General features: G+C 36.3%; 1 protein-coding gene across 2 annotated transcripts in view; it reads left to right on the top strand.

Annotated features, from left to right (window-relative positions):
* Nucleotides 1-18082, top strand: part of FCHO2 (FCH and mu domain containing endocytic adaptor 2) — a 193935-nt gene that overhangs the window by 69186 nt on the left and 106667 nt on the right. For both annotated transcript variants that reach the window (XM_071208560.1, XM_058310078.2), the window contains exons 6-8: nucleotides 7188-7292; nucleotides 12910-13008; nucleotides 13800-13896. In XM_071208560.1, coding sequence (XP_071064661.1) covers nucleotides 7188-7292; nucleotides 12910-13008; nucleotides 13800-13896 — 301 coding nt within the window. The remainder of the gene's footprint in view (nucleotides 1-7187; nucleotides 7293-12909; nucleotides 13009-13799; nucleotides 13897-18082) is intronic.

An 18082-nucleotide genomic window follows, 5' to 3' on the forward strand; every position in this document is an offset into this window, starting at 1 on the left:
GAGCATAATGTTTATGATTGTTCTTTCTTCTTGAAAGTTTACCCCTTTTACTACTAGTAGTGTCCATCTTTGTCTCACAATAGTTTTGCATTTAAAGTCTATTTTGGCTGATATTAATATAGCTACTACTGTCATTTTTTGGTTATTGTTTGCTTGTAAGATTGTTTTCCAGCTGTTCACTTTCAACCTCCTTGAATTCCTGGGTCTAAGATGGGTTTCCTGTAGACAGCATATAGGTGGGTCATATTTCCTTATCCATTTTTCCAATCTGTCTCTTGACTGGTGAGTTTATTCATTGACATTTAGTGTTATTACTCTCAAGGAATTACTTACATTAGCTATATTTTATTTGGATTTGTGTATGCCATATGTTGTTGTTTTCTCTTTTTGTCTATTTAGTTGTTCTTAGACTCTTCTCCAACTCTTGTCTCTCCTGTTTTTTCTTTCATTCTGCAGAACTTCCTTTAGTATTTCTTGAAGTGCAGGTTTCTTGTTGGCATACTCTCTTAGTTTCTGTTTATCTGTGAATATTTTGAACTCTCTGTCATTTTTGAATGCCAGCTTTGCTGGACAGAGTATTCTTCATTAGAAAATTTTTTCTTTTAGTACCTTGACTAAGTCAAGTCATACCACTGCATTCTTGCCTTCATGGTTTCAGATGAGAAATCAGCACTTATTCTTATTGAGCTTCCCTTGTATGTGATGGTTCTCTTTTCACTTGCTGCCTTCAGTATTTTCTCTTTGTCTTGAGCATTGGATAATTTCACAAGTATATATCTTGGGGTAAGCCTGTTGGGATTTATGCTATTTGTGGTGCGTTGTGCTTTCTGGACATGTACATCCATCTCCCTCAATAGATTTGGGAAATTTTCAGCCATTATTTCCTCCAACACCCCTATTGTCCCCTTTCCCTTCTTTTTTCCTTCTGGGATGCCTATGAGTATGTTTGTGCCTTTTGTATTGTCATTCAGGTTCCTAAGTACCTGCTTGATTTTTTTCCATCTTTTTATTGATCACTTCTACTTGATTTCTGATGTACTGTCTTCCACGTCAGTAATTCTTTCCTCCACCTCTTCAAATCTGCTGTTATTTGCTGAGAGTGTATTTTTTCTTAAAGATTTATTTTTTATTTCCCTCCCCTACCCCGCCAACCTCCCCCCAGTTGTCTGCTCTCTGTGTCCATTAGCTGTGTGGGAATCTGTGTCTCTTTTTGTTGTGTCATCTTGCTGCGTCAGCTCTCCGTGTATGCGCGGTGCCATTCCTGGGCAGGCTGCATTGTTTTTTTTTTTCACACCGGGCCACTCTCCTTACGGGGCGCACTCCTTGCATGTGGGGCTCCCCTGTGTGGGGGACACCCCAGTGTGGCAGGACATTCCTTGTGCGCATTAGTGCTGCACGTGGGCCAGCTCATGGTACGGGTCGGGAGGACCTGGGTTTGAACCTTGGACCTCCCATGCAGTAGGTGGACACCCTATCCATTGGGCCAAATTCACTTCCCGAGAATGTATTTTTGATTTCTTGGATATGCCATTCATCACCATCATTTCAGTTATCTTTTTGTGTATGTTTACAGTTTCTTCTGTATGCTGTTCAAGTGTCTCTTAATATCCTTAATCTCTTCATTTCATTGAATTGGTCCATAATATGTGTTTTGAAAGCTTCAATTAGTTTTTTGATGTATTGCTCCTCTTCCTGGTTGTTAGTTTTTTCATTGGATTGGGCCATGTTTTCCTTATTATTGGTATGTTTTGTAATCTTTTGTTGCTCTCTGGTCATCATTTTATCTCGATAGATTTGTTCAGTTGATTACCTTCTCTATCTATTCTCAGGGTTTATTTAGGTGCTGTTTTTTGTGTGTTTTAAGTCTTTTCTTTGACACTTTGGTCTTCTTATTCTGTTTCCTTGTTGTTGTCTAACATCCCTTGAAGGAAAATATTAGGGCCAGGGAAAGCAAAAGAAGTCAGAAAAGAAAAAGTATAATAGTAGTATTGATAGTAAATGTTAGCAGAAGAACCATGTGAGACTTATGAGAATGAATATTAAACTCATGTAAGCTGTGTATAGTTATAACAATAAAAAATGGGGTACCTACAATGAGATGGGAAACTGAATATGGAGAAGACTATAGTATGAATTAAAAGGCCAATGTGGTAGGAGAGAGGGAAAGAGAAAAGAAAGATAATAACACAAAGAGTGAATAAAAGAAAGCAAAATAGAGGTGTTAAAAATAAAAAGTCAGAAAAATCGGGGTGTAAACAAAGGGAGGTGGAATGTAAGAAAAACAACAGATGATGGAAGATAGAAAGATAGAAAGGAAAGGGGATAGCATTGTTAGCCAAAATCAGTACACACAGAAAATAGGAAACCAAGGATGAGGAAGCACAGCAAACAAGAGTCACTGCCTGCACCACCTAAAAGAAAAAAAAAGCGAAAAAAGTGGGGACAAAGAAAAAAGGTCGGTGGGTGGATAAATAGGAAGGAAAGACAAGAAAATAAACAAAAAAGACCAGACAAGGCCTGGTAAAGTCTCCTCTTTACAATTGAATGAACTGCTTATGAGTCTATCCTTCTCCCTTTCTCCCTTCCTCACTTCCTTCTCTTCCAGGGTATCAGGAAGCCCGTGTAAGAGCTTCCCTCTGAGATTTAAATGGGACCCTGGTGAAACAACTCAACACAGAAAATAATGACTCAGTCTCTTTGAGAAAGAGCACATACACCTTACTGGGAACCCTAAATATGCTATTGGAAGCCTACCAAGCATGTCCTACTGTCCACCTCCCTTACGTGTGTTGCATAGGACTAGTTAATTGCCTGACTTCACCTTCTCCCAGACCAATTTTCCATATCCCAGGACGTTTAGGTAAATTGGACTCTCTCAGCAGGTTCACCTCTCCTCTCTTCCTAGCCTCTCCCCAAGCCAGCTGTCGTGTTCCTCCAAGCTAAAAAAAAAGTGGGCACTAGATAGTTGAACTTGCAGTCCTTGGGCCCCTCTGCACCCCTCACCAGCACCCTTCCATTCTTGGAGTTTGTCTGAATTCAGCAGGCTAAGGGAATCCTGGGGTTTGGGGAGTGCTGGGTTCAGGGCACGTGGGCTTGGGGGAATGTGGGCTCGGGGAACGCGGGTTCAGGGAAGTGGGCAATGGGGATTGCCTTTTTGGGCAACAAGGGGCTCGGGACCACCACCGCCACCGTGTGACCAGGAGTGTTCAGGGAATGCTGTGGCTAGCAGCCCTAGGGGAAGGGTTTAGCCTTCCCACAGCTTTCAGCTGGAGTGGCAGAAACCTGCGGTTTTACCTCGAGCAAGCACTTCTTTTGTCACACTCTCTCCAGATCGATGCCCAGAAACTCCTGCTTTGTGGGTTCTCAAAACAGCTCACTAAATTAGGATTCTGTCCCCACTCAGCCGGTTTTTTGCAGGAGAGGTGACGAGGGTGCACTCACTCCGATGCCATCTTGCCCTGCCTCTCCCAGACCGTTTTAAGCATTTTACGTAATGTCATTTCATCACTACCGCAGTTCTAAAACTTAGGTGGTATTGTTCCCATTTTAGGAGTGGGAGAATGATAAAACTTAAAGACAAGGTCAAATGGGTAGTAGATGATAGACCTAGAATTTGAATCCATTTTCTTCTGCTTCCAAAATCAGTTTTTTTTTTTTTTTTTTTTACTTCAAGGTATAGTGGCATCCTGTATTCTTTATTTTAAAAGCCAGGAATGCATGTAATATGTACACTTAATTTAATATACACAGTTATATTTTAGAGAGAGAGCAGAGTTGCCTTGATATATGAATGCCTGTATCTCTTGCCAAGCCCATCCTCCAGATAAACCCAACTGTCTTTACTATTCTTATTGCTAGATTCCTGAATATAGCTGAAGATTGATGCACATTGAATCTGATTGGTTCTGCTACAAATTCCCTGTTTTCTTGCATTAATTGGCCTTCATTGATGCTTACCAATCTTTTTTGCTTATCTCCTCACGTGTTGCATCCTCCACAACCATGATTTCAATCTTTTTTCATTCTCCTTAAGTCCCCATCCTCTTACTTTACCTTACTCTTCACAGACCATCTCTTACTTCTTCAAGAAAATGGAGATCTGTATACCCTGAAATCCTGCAGCCTTTCTTTGGTTGCTCTTTTTGAAGCTTTCATTTACTCCAACCTTACTCCAATCCAAATTGATCAGTCCTTTGTGGGTAGTCAAATTTCTTGATAGTCACTTGTCTGCCCCAGCCCACAAGCCAGTCATTCCCTTCCCTGAATGTCTGTCTTCCATAGAATTCATCTCAACTTTTATGGCATTGTTTGTTACTTTCTACTAATTTTCTGCTATTAATGTACAGGTTTAAACTCTTCTATGTCGTCCTTGAGGAAAAGAGCTGTATCTAATTTAATTCATGTTCCTCACTGCCTAATACTTAATGTTATTAAGTTTTTATTGAATTAATAACTTTGACAAAATTAGAACTGTAATAATGCAGTAACAGTTTTTAAAAAACAAACTATAAGAAAACAGGCAAAGATTTAAAATAAGTAGATTTTCTGAAGCTTAGTGGAAACTGAGGAACATCAAGGAAAACCAATTTTCTCAACTTATGAGCTAGCTTTATAGTCATTAATCAGACATTAAATGGAATATATGTATGTCTAGGGGAGGAGGGAAGACTGTGTAGAAAGGAGTGCCATGTATGTTTTGATGGTGTTTTTTTTGTACATTGTCTGAAAATTACAGTTCTTGGTAACACTACCATTATAATGTGGTTATAGATCTTACTCTGGATTGTAAAATTAAACTTAATTTTTCAAAGAACCTCCTGTCAAACAGAAAGGAGAATCAGCATAACAACTCATGAGTTACTGTGCAACTGTAACAACAACAAAAAATGGTTGCATCTGACTCCCCTTCTCAGAGCCATTGCAGTATGTTGAGCTCCATAGAGACAGTGCCAGGGCAAGTATGAGTCTTGGTGCTGGGTGACTCTGAGCCTCACGGATGAAAAATAAGTAGACATAGGCAAAGGAGACCCTAAAAAGCTGAGAGGCAAAATGTCATCATATTCATTCTTTTGTGCAGACTTGCTGGGGTGAGTGCAAGAAGAAGCACCCAGATGCTTCAGTCAACTTTTCACAGTTTTCTAAGTAGTGCTCAGAGAAATGGAAGGCTATGTCTGCTAAAGAGAAAGGAAAATTTGAAGACTTGGCCAAGACATGACCTGTTATGAAAGAGAAATGACAACTATGTCCCTATTAAAGGGGAAGCAAAAAAGTTCAAGGATCCCAGTGCCCCCAAGTGGACTCCTTTGGCCTTTTTCTTGTTTTGTTCTGAGTAGTGCCCCAAATCAAAGGCAGGCATCCTGTCCTCTCTATTGGTGGTGTTGCAAAGAAGTTGGAAGAGAGGTGAAATAATGCTGCAGCTGATAAGCAGTCTTTGAAAAGAAGGCTGCTAAGCTGAAGAAGAAATGAGGAAAGGATATTGCTACATAGTGGGCAAAGGAAAGCCTGAAGCAGCAAAAAAGGGAGTTATCGAGGCTGAGAAAAGCAAGAAAGAGGAAAGAGGAGGAGAACAAGATGAAGACGATTATGAGGAGGAAGATGAAGACGATGGTGAATAAGTTGGTTTTAGTGCAGTTTATTTTTCTTGTTTATAAAGCATTTAACCCCCCTGCATGCAACACACTCCTTTTAAAGAAAAATAATTGCAATGTAAGGCTGTGTAAGATTTGTTTTTAAACTGTACAGTGTGTTTTTTTTGTATAGTTAACATACTACAAATGTGTTTTTAGATAGCTCTGTCCTGATGGTGTTTTCAGTAGCCACTAACCTTGTCTGGTACAGTATAGGGTTGTAAATTGGCATGGAAATTTGAGGTTCTTGTTGATGCACAGCACAAATTGATTATATATGGGGATGGTAATTTTTTCATCTTCACTTGTCTCTGATGCATCTTGTCTGAAATCATTGTCATTCTATTAACTGAATACCATTTAATAATTATGAGGAAAAAAAGTTGTAGCTGTTTTATTGACATTCTGAATGCTTCTAAGTGAGTACAAATTTTTAATTAAAAAAGTAATGACTGAGGCAGACTTGGCAAAAAGTATTAAAATTAGTTATATGTCATTGTATTCGGACGCTCCAGAGAAGCAGAAATGAATATTAAGATATTTATTATATTGGGAAGCAGATGTGACTGAAGTGATAGAGCTTCCACCTACCATATGGGAGGACCCGGGTTCGATCCCTGGGGCCTCCTGGTGAAAAAGAAGAAGAGAAAGCATGCCTGTGTGGTGAGCCAGTGCCTGCCTGTGTGGTGAGTGCAATTGCCCATGTGGTGAGCCAGTGGCCACGAGAGTGCTCACGTGGTAAGCCAGTGCCTGCTCAAGTGAGTCATGCAGCAAGATGATGACGCCACAAAAAAGATGAAGGGGAGAGTCAAGGTGAAGCGCAACAGAAAACAGGAACTGAGGTGGTACAATTTGGCAGGGAACTTCTGTCCACATCAGAGGTCCCTAGTATCTAATCCCAGTGAATCCTAGAGGAGAGAAAATGAGAAGAGAAGACAACACAGACAGCAAAAATAGCAGGGCAGGAATAGGGGAAGGGGGAAAAATAAATAAGTCTTTAAAATATATATATATATTTACTACAGGAATTGTCTCATGTGACTGAGGATTGGCAAGTCCAAATTCTGTAGGACAGGTCACAAGTTGGGAAGTTGGTTGACTTTGAATTCCCCAGGAGAAGCCTCAAATTGGGAACTCCAGTGAAGATGATGAATTCTCCAAAGAGAAGCTGGCTGGCTGAAGTATAGAACTTCTTTCTGGCTGCTGAAATTATTTCCCCCTTTAAGGCCTTCTGCTATTTGGATGAGACTTCTCTCATTGCTGAAGGCAGTCTCCTTTGTTGATTGTACGTATAATTATCCATAGATGCAATCAGCTGACTAATGATTTAAATCCATGAAATAGCCTCACAGTAGCTATTGGGCCATTGCTTGCTTGACCAAGCAACTGGCCATCATAACCTAGCCAAGGTGACACATGAAATTAACCATCACAGTTATTTTGAAGTCTGTATTAGCGTTACACCCTTAAAATGTGTTTTAATTTGTTATTTCATATTAACATATATCAAGAAAGAAAAAAGGTCATTGTGCAATTGAAAATGTTTTCATTTTGTTTCAGGCAGCTGTTAAGTCTAAAAAAGCTACAGATGCTTATAAAGTCTATGTGGAAAAATATGCATTAGCAAAAGCTGATTTTGAACAGAAGATGTCAGAAACAGCTCAGGTTGGTATTTTAAGACTTTGAATCTAAATACAGATTTTATCAGTCAGAGAAACAAGTTATTTATATTTGTGTATACTGATTACATAATAGACTTTTGTCATATCATTTTTTTAGTATTAGAAATATTAAAATGCACAGTATCAGTGTTTTTATAATGCTATTAAAATTTATATGTTGTTTTGGAGATTTAGGGCCAAGATGCAATAATTTTGATGCCAATCATCTGTTATTCAAGTGGACAGAAGCTATGATTTAAAGATAATTGGGAAAAATGAGGGTATTGGTATATGATGAAAATTCTGCTAAATGTTAGCCTTATGTGTACATTTTAAAATTCACTTTGCTTAAGAACACTGGAAATAATTCAATAAAACTCATAAGCTTAGGATATATTATATCTGATTTGTTGTCCTTGGAACCTTAATTAAAGGTCTAGGTTTCAAATGTGTACCTTTAATGAGTCATAGTTAAAATCCCTAAATCTTCCTGTTGCTTTATTTTCCCACTTTGCCCTCATCATTGTCTAACATACCATGTATTTTACTAACTATAAGTTAGGAAAGACTAGGTATGCTGAGGTGACAGAAGACCCCCAAATTCTCACTGGCTTACAACATCAAGGGTTTATTTCTTGCTAATGTTACATGTTCATCATGAGTTGACTGCAGCTCTTTCACACCATCTTCACTCGGGAGCTAAGGCTGGTGGAGGAATCTCTCTTTGGATCATTCTTAGTCATCAAGACTGATATGATGTAGTGAGGCACACACAGTTTTTTTTACCCATTTATTTATTTGTCTTCTCCCACTAACATGTAAGTTCTCTGAGGGCACAGATTTTTCCTAAAACTGTTCCCAACTCATGGTAGACACACAGTAAATATTTACTGCATGAAAGAAGGACTTTATGAATTTGGCTTTTGGAGTTTTAAGGAGTCGTCTCTTCTGAAGTTTTCAGGGACTCAGATCTCAGTAAACCAAAAAGCTTATATGCTTGAATGCTAATTGTGCTGAGTCTGTACAGTATATATATAAATAATTCAGTGTCTATATACACTAGATTGAATTTATAGTATAGAAGGGGGAGACAGACATTAAATACTGTATGTATGCATAAACAAATGCTTAAAATATTTAAATTAAATAATGTTTATTAAATACTATATATAAGGCTTAACTATAAAATTATAAATTATCGTAAGTGTTGTAAGAGAAAAGAACATACTTCCATGAGATAGAATAATAGGAGTGACCTAATTTGGATTAGGGAGACTGGGAAAGCCATTTTGGAGAAGTGACATTTAAAACAGATATGAACAATGAGTAAGAGACTAATAGGGAAGAATATTTAAGGCTTTGGGGATCATGGGTGTAAAGGCCCAGAGATGTTAAAGAGCTGTCACAATTCTAGGAAGTAAAAAATATTTATTAAATCTGAGCAAGGGTAGATGGTAGAGAGAAATGAAATTGAAGAGCTAGACAAGGACCAGTGCCATGTAGGCTTCAGTACCGATTTAGGTTTTCTTCTAAGAGCCCTGGGAAGCCACTGAAGGGTTTTAGGTAGGGTGTGACATGATATGATCTGCATTTAAAAATATCCTGGCAGTTTGGGGAAGAACAGATTATAGTGAGGCCAAAGGAAAATCAAGAATCAGTTTGCAAGGTATTATAGTAGTCAGGTGAGAAACAATTAGGGCCAGTGTGGTGACCTTAGAGAAGAAAAGTGAATGCATTTGGAGAGATGTCAGGGCTGGGTTGGGTAAAGGTATGCTGAGGGAGATCAACATCACTTCCATGTATTAACTTTTAAGTCTGTGTAGATAGAGATGAATGGGAAATACTATATGAAGAACCAGTTAGTTGGAGAGGAGGGGGTTAGATGTTCAATTTTGAACATGTTTTTTTTTGAGATTTATCTATAAGATATCTAAGTGGAGACATAAAGTGGGCAATTTCGAGGGGAATCCTGATAGTTTGGGCTGGAAGTACATGCCCACCGTCCCTTAGCCACAATTCTGAATCCTTAAGCTCTGAAAACCTTTTTTCTTTTTTTTTTCCTGTAATTCATTTGGCAACAAAACTTGACCTGAACTGATGTGAAGCTATTTATCGTCTTTATCCTGGTTAACCTGAATGTATGTATGCTTTCCTTCAGAAATATGCTTGATAAACAGGTGCCACTGCTGGTGGTAGTCATATAGAATTTATAGTAACAACACCATATTATCTTTATTTTTAAAATCTAAAAAAATTAAATTCCAAAACACAGTTGGTCCTGCAGGTTTTGCATAAAGGACTGTAAGCCTGTATAAAATAGGGTGTTATCAGCACCCAGAGCCTTGATGAGATCAGATCACCTGTTTATAGAATGTAGGGAAGAAAGGGCCCATGATCAAGCTCCGAGAGACTTATCATTGAGAGTGTGGTAGAGGAAGAGATACAGAGACCTTAGTAGGGGAAGCCGAAGAAGGAAAAAAATGTAATTTCATGGAAACAGAAATAAGATGTTTCAAGAGAAAGAGTTTAATTAGTTATATTTATGGGGTTCCCGGTCTAGAGAGAGAAAGTTTCAATTTCTGTAGTAACTGAGGTCATAGTTCAGCAACTGGTTTTTTTTTTTTGTCCTTTAAGTCTTTAGGTATGCTCATTTATAAGGTAATTACTATTGATTTAAGCATTAAATAATGCTGTCAATGAACATGTGTTGCCTTTCAATTATTTAATTTTGAAAAATTAGAATTTGCTAGTCAGATTTTTTTTTGTTTTTGCTACTTTATAAAAGTATTCTTTAAAAAATCTTTCCTTCTCCTTATTTCTTTCTGCTTACTCGTTACTTCCTACTAAAATGGCATTCCCACTTGTTTATCCTGCCATTTTCAGCATGGAAACGTTAACTTATTTGAGCAGTTATATGAGACCATGCTGCTTTTAAACAAAGATGATGGTTATAGTATGCCTTACTAATGTCTATGTTTTTTCTCTTTCCTGTGTATTCTCCCTCTTTCTCGTCTCCCTGCCCCCAACACACACAGAGCAGAACAGGTTACCTGTTGTTTCTTAACAGAAAATAGATTTCCTTTTGGGTTATTAAGAAGTCAAAAGAATCCCCTTCTCTTTGATGTTGACCCAGGCCGAGTAGGGTGACCTAATCCTAGTGGAAGGGGCTCAGTCTAGTCGCAGGACCTATATTTGCTAGTGGGAAAAGAAATTGGGTCCATAGGTTAGAATTTACTTGGCGTGTTTGTGAGTTTATTACTTATAGATTGGAAATAAAATTGTGACTTTTCTTTGTGCTCATACTTTTGGACCACCATTAGTTAATGAGACATTTGAGAAAAAATTTGAAATAATATAAAGATTTTGTTTTTTTATTTTAATACAGTGAGATGGCTAATTTATAAAAACATTTGAGATTTACTAAATTAGTCCCTCTAATTAAGGAATTTTTGAAGCAGAGAGCTTTTTATGGCTGAAAAGACTGTACTTTAAAAAAAACTAATATAACAATACATATGAACAGAGTGAATTTGAAATTCCAAGAGGAAAAAATGTATATTTGATTTATTCAATAAGGTTCATTTATTTTAAGCACTATAGACTGTACTCATTTCTCATTGCTGAATTGCTCTGGGCTCAAGTTGTCACTAATATTTCAAGAATTCTGATGTTTATTAGAACCCCATCCGTAAAAAAAATTACCGCAATTTCCAAATGGAGTCACAGGTGCATCTGAATCATGCTTACCTCTCTGTGGCTTCATTCTTCAAGATTTTTCTGAATAATTAGGATCTGTTTTATTCAGTATAGCTGTTTCAAAAGGAAATAAGCTTTAAGAGGAAGAAACAGTTTCTTTTGACTTAACATCAACCATTTGAAATTAATTGCTGTCTGGCCAAACTATACTGTATTTTTGTACACCTATGAGAAAATTACTGTTTCATTAAGTTGCAGACCGTTAAACCAAGAGCCAGTTTTAGTGATATGAATTTAGAATGCAGTCATGCTCCTGGTGAGTATTCCTCACTTGAGAATAATTCAGACTTTTAAAATATTGGTATGGTATTCTTATTGACTTGGTCAAATTTAATCAATGACAAGCACTCTCTTTTAACTCTTCAGTTCCTTGTAAGTAAACTGATTTAAGTTTTAGACTATTGTTGCCTTATTCCCAAAACTGTAATTTCACAATTATTGAATTTTTACAAGGTCATATCATTTGCGCAAATGTGGATTTGATAATTTGGCTTAGTGTTCTCTGATACTGTGGTTCAGGGCTGAGAAAAATCAGGCTTAAGTATGGGGTGAAGAAATTTAATTTGATAAAATAACCAGGGAAAAATAACAAGGCATGTTTAGACCTTTTCTTTAAACTGAATTAATTTGGCAAAAAATTGGGTAATCAGGTTTGTGCAGTAGAAATGGCAAATGGATTTTATTTGAAAATGTGCATTTCCCAACCTTGTTTTGAGAGGCATTATTGTTCTGTGAGATATTATATTCAGGGACGAAGAAAAACAAAAAGGGTTGTGTAGTCAAAGTGGAAAACACTATGCAAAGTGAAACAAGTTTTCTCCTTTCAGTATTTCTCAGAGCTTCTATTATGGTTATTGTGAAGCCAAACTAGCAGTGGTTTTCTTCCTGAAGAATAAATATCAGATTAATTAGGGAAATTTTCCCAAACAACCTTCTCACCTTTCTCCAACCCTGTCCCCCTGGTAGTAGAGAAGCTTCTATGTGTTTGATTTTGAAAACATCCCCCTTGTGATTCTTTGGTTGAGAACTACTGAGCCTTCCCAAACTTATTTTAGCATAGACTACCTCTTTTGGCGATTATATTTTAACATTTGAAGGATTAAAAAGACACTTTAGAGTTGTCCTAATTGATATTGCAGAGATAGATGCTGGACATTATATATCCTGCCATATAACCCACTGAATGTACCCGGGGAGAGTGTAAACTACAATGTAAACTCTAATCCAGGCGGTGCAGCAGTGCTCCAAAATGTGTTCACCAAATGCAATGAATGTACCACAATGATGAACGAGGTTGTGGATATGGAAGGAGTGGGAGGGTGGGGGGGTATGTGTATTTTTTAATGTAACATTTTTTGTGATTTATGTATCTTTAAAAAAAAATTTTATAAATAAAAATCAATTAAAAATGAAAAAATAAAGATATAGAATGGAAGTTAAAAAAAGACACTTTGGAAATCTATGGGCTAGATTGTAAAGTTGTCAGAAGTAAACTATAGTTTTTGTTTTGCCAACTAATTGTTTTTCAGTTTTTGAAACACTTCTTCCTTGGCTTTTGTGACACTATTCTCTTCTGGATGTCCTTCTAAATTTCTGCCCATGATTATAGATTTTTGACTTGTGACATCTTTAAACTCTGAGAAAGTTCATATTGGCCTGCCACATGCTATGAAAGTTAATTTTTTTCCACACTGTATTTCAGTATTTCTACTAGACCTATTTGCTTAGAAGCATTGTTAAACATTATGTAATAATAGTAACTTGAAATTTAATTAGCTATATTGAGGCAATGTCTAAAAGTTCTTCTGATATCAGGATGTGTGTATGTGTATATGTATATAAAACTCTTCATATTTGCTATCCAGAAATTTCAAGATATTGAAGAGACTCATCTCATTCACATAAAAGAAATTATAGAATCTTTATCAAATGCTATAAAGGAAATTCATTTGCAAATAGGCCAGGTAAGTTTTTATTTTGTTGATCTGATTCATGAATTTTTAAGTTCATATATGGCTCTTTAAAAATCTCTTAACCTTTTATCGCTATGTCCAAAGCTTATAAAATCATACTAAATAATTTCAGATAAAGAATATGCATTTACATGAATTAAATATAAAATAAACTGTATTTTAAATTTTTGGCCACCCAGGATGGTGATTCAAATTCATTTTTGAAAATTATGCTCAGTTCTCTTTACATTAAAATTCTGAAGTAACCAATTTTTAACTTTCCCCCCCCCAAGTTTTACTATTTCAGTTTAGAGCAACTTCAGTAAGTTGTAGAACTTGTGTTTAGAAACATTCCAGAAATATCAGTGGTTTAATGATGATATTTTGGGTTATACTGAAATACAGTAGAGAATGATGAAGGCTGTTATTCCTTTTTATTAAAAGTCCAAAACTATTTTCACTATCTATATAAGTTTTATTTATTATAAAAATTATGTCTCATAATTCATATTATAAAACACTCAAAGATGGGAAAAGGAAATTGCCTTCACCTCTAAGACTTTGTGGCCATATCATAAGGGGTTAATAAAAGCAAGGGTTGGTTCCCATAGATCTACTAAAATTATATTAATGTTAGGAAACACTATGTTAGATAAACAAAATTTCTTAAAGGTCACTGGGTCAAAAAGTACTTATTTTGTTGTAATGATTTTAATTGAAATGTGGATGTTTTGTATGAGGTTCAGTTTAGTAAGAATATTTGCGGACAAAGAAAAAGTCTGTCTTTATTTCATTTTTAATAGGTCCATGAAGAATTTATAAATAACATGGCTAACACCACAGTTGAAAGTTTGATACAAAAATTTGCTGAGTCAAAAGGCACTGGGAAGGAAAGGCCTGGTAAGATGAGAGACTCTATAAGAAACCATTTTCAAATTTCCTATCCATTAACAAATACGTTTGCCTTTAAATTCTCACATATAGGGGCTCTTTTTTAACTTTATTATCACATGTCTGAACCTATGTTTCCAAAACTTAAATCATACCTAGAACTTAAATCATAACTAAAAGTCAGTGTAAATTCTTAGATATCATTTTCTTCTTCTTTCACATATGTTAAGATTTTGTCTTGACCTTTAGTGGTTAATAATTTAATTACTTAAATGGCTATTATAACCTTTAGGAAATTGTTCTTTTGCAGTTTATTTAATATTTGGAAGTAGAATTAGCAATAGAAAACCATTTATAAATGAAAGATTGGGAGAAAATATTGAGCCTTCAGAGCATTGAAGCCAACGTTGAACCTTTTTTAATATTTAATAATTTTTTCTTTTCTCATTTACATATGTATTCAAGAAATACATTTATTGAGTTTTAATGATATACTGATACTCTTCCAGACACTTGGGGATACACCAATGGGGATACACCAATGAAAAATTGAATACAAGAATCCTGGTTCCTGTTTTTAGGAAAAATTATTATAGCCTCACTTCTACTTTTAATAAGCATGTTCTGATATATCAAATGTAGTAAGATATCCTCTTTCCTGTCCCCTGCCCAGCATACTTATAGTCTTCTAGGTTTCTTCAGTCTATTCATTAGTTACTATACCATGTACTTGCAAGATACATGTTTCACTCCACAGGTTAAAAATATATTCAGTCCAATAAAGAAATTAAAATATGGTGTGAAGTTCAGGAAACTGGATAAATGATCTGTGGAGAAGGCTGGGAGCCATTTTTCTTCAGTACAGTTCACGGAACTGATGCTTAATAACTGAATCATCTTCATTTCCTTCTTCTGCCCCCATTTCACTAATTTGCAAATGTTATTGATTCAGTTGTACTAGTATTCTTCTTTCAGACCTCCCTTCCATGCTTCCTCTACCTGCATGATTAATTGCAGCAAGCTTTTAGTAGGTTTCTCATCCTGGCACAGTAGAGGTTTCTTCTCCAGTCCATTTTATGTGTTTAAAGCACGTTTTATCATTTGATTTTGCAATTATGAACTTAGGATTGCACTGTTCATTGTAGACAGAATGAAATTTTAGATTCTGGACTTGGATTCAAAGCTCTTCATAATCTGACTCTAACCAGTCTTTAGTTTTATTTCCCAGTACCCTACATTGCAGCCAACTGAACTACTAGCTCATTCCCTTACATACCTCTCCTGTCTTTTTTTCTTCCCTTTGTACCTTTGTTTTCTTTATGTTCTTACCCTAGAAGATGTCTTTACTCTAGAAAATGTTACATCCCACTCCTTTCCTACCCCATATTTCCCCATTTATTTGTAGAATGAATGAACTCTTAAAGAACCACGTTATGTGTTACCTCCTCTATCAGAAGTGCCAGAGAAGTTTAACTACTTTTTTTTTCTGGCATTGTTGTTTTTTACCTTAAATTCTAATAACTGTGTACCTGTGAAAAGCAGTTCAGTTTTTGATTCCTATATTTATCTTCTCTATGTATAAACAGTACATTTTTGTTGTTGAATGAATGAACAAATGAAAATATGGTACGGTTAGGATGTTAAGGAGATTGGAACAGATGGCTTTGCTATTTAGAAAGATCTTGGTGAATGAATGCTAATAATTGTAATTAATTATAATTAATGTTTATAATTAATGTACATGTAACACATTCTGTCAGGTTCTATACCACACAATTCATGCACACTCCTTTGATCTTCAGCAACCCTTTGAAGTAGCTACTATTCTTATTTTACAGATGAAGGAAATGTTGAATGATTAAATGATTTATGTCTTAAGCTTGTACATGGCATAGCTGGAATTCACTTCAAGATTCTTGAGCTTTGGAGAATTTAGAATAAAACTAAGTATAGATATAGAGAGAGAGAATGAAGATGTTGAAATACATAGATACAGAATAGCATGAAACCCTAAAACTCCTTGTAAAGAGATTACATTATATGTAAAGACGAAAAGTTTTTTTCTTAGGAGGGACTTAAGTAAAAACAATTTGGGGACAAATAGAATTTTTATACCGAGCATTTAGAGATGTCAATAGAATGGAAACAAAGAGGTTTTGGTTGGTTATTAATGCCTTAGACAGAAATCTGAGTACGGTTAGTGAATTGTATCAATGTCGATATCCTGGTTATGATATTATACTGTAGTTTTGCAAAATGTTACCATTGGCTGTATAAAAAAGTGCGTTACTGTTTTCTTACAACTCTGTGAGTCTATAATTATCTCAATAAAAATTACATTAAAAAATTCCTTATAGCCATGGGACTTGAGCTGAAATGTGGACCTAAACTGATAAACCATGTGTCTTTTTTCTCCCCTGAATTGTGCACAAATGATCCAGAGTATATTTAAGCAAAAAGAAAGGTATGCATACAGAGAATCAGCTTGATGTTGAACTTAATCAGTATTTTTCTTAAACTGTCAAACCAGAGAAAAATTTGAATATTAAAATATATTCTGAATCAAGCCAGTTTTCATTTTATCTGTACACCAGTGTTCATAGCGTCATTGTTCACAATTGCCAAAAGATGGAAACAACCCAAGTGTCCATCCACCAATGAATAGATAAACAAAATGTGGTATATACGTATAATGGAATACTATGCTGCAATAAGAAGAAATGAAATTGGGACATTTGTGATAACATGGATGAGTCTTGAAGACATTATAGTAAGCAAAGTAATCCAGTCACTAAAGGACAAATATTGCATGGGCATTAATATGAACTAAATGCAGATAGTAAACACATGGAATTAGAACCTAGAGTGTAGGTTATAAGGAGATAAGAGGAGGGTTGAGAAGAACTATGGATGTTTAATGTACGTAGAAGTTTTATTACCTTGACTTTAAAAGTGTGGAGATGGATAGAGTTGATAGTAACACATTATAGTGAGTAGCAACTGGTTTATAAATGGAATTGTGAGTGATTGGCATTTTTAAATGACACTTCAGTTCCCTGATGTAACTTTTCCCACTGTACTTTGGCTTCTTGGATTCTTTTACTCCTTTGCCAGTGTCAGTCAAGGACTAACAAGTATGCAGCATGTGTGGTACAAAATTTCTGTTTATTTGCCAATATTGAGAGCTGGTACTCAAATTGAAACCTGTTGCTGATGGCTTAATTCAATACTCTTGCTTGCAAGTGTCAAAAACCCAATTTAAACCAGCTTAAGCAAAAAAGAAACATTTGGAATGGATTCAAGGACCAAATGGATGTCATCAGGGCTTTATCTTATTCTTTTCTCTCATTTCTCCTTGTGTCTCCTTGGTGTTAGTTTCATGAACTCTTACTGTAGACTTTTTCCCCATTATTGGGGAAGGTAGGGATCAATAGTCCCAAGTCTAGGGAAGCAGACTTGGCCCAATGGATTGGGTGTCTGCCTACCACATGGGAGGTCCACAGTTCAAACCTCGGGCCTCCTTGACCCATGTGGAGCTGGCCCATGCGCAGTGCTGATGCGCACAAGGAGTGCCATGCCATGCAGGGGTGTCCTCTGTGTAGGGGAGCCTCATGCGCAAGGAGTGCACCCCCCAAGGAGAGTGGCCCAGCACGAAAGAAAGTGCAGCCTGCCCAAGAATGGCGCCGCACACACAGAGAGCTGACACAACAGGATGATGCAACAAAAAGAGACACAGATTCCCAGTGCTGCTGATAAGGATAGAAGCGGTCACAGAAGAACACACAGCGAATGGACACAGAGAGCAAACAACAGCGGGGGTTGGGGGAGAGAGAGAAAAATAAAAAAATAAATCTTTGAAAAAAACAGTCCCAATCTAAACAATCTAGTTTAGAACCCTAGAAGAAAAAAATCTTTATTTTACCTAGTATCAACATATTAATTTCTAGGAAGGTTCTGCTTTTTGCTACATGCATGTCTTTGAATTATTGTGTTTAGGGTAATGGGGTATTATATTTTAATTGGTCGACTTAGGCCAGATGTCCACTCATGAGGGGGAGCAGGATTTATATTCTGGAAAAGGGATATGGAAATGTTTTCTGTAGACAAAAATAGCTACTGTAGTACACTATTGAATCATTGCACAAAGCCCCCCAAATATAACCTTTTTCGAACTGGGACTAGTTTGTTTATGTTT

The sequence above is a fragment of the Dasypus novemcinctus genome, chromosome 2 (assembly GCF_030445035.2).
Source record: "Dasypus novemcinctus isolate mDasNov1 chromosome 2, mDasNov1.1.hap2, whole genome shotgun sequence".
Lineage (NCBI taxonomy): Eukaryota > Metazoa > Chordata > Mammalia > Cingulata > Dasypodidae > Dasypus > Dasypus novemcinctus.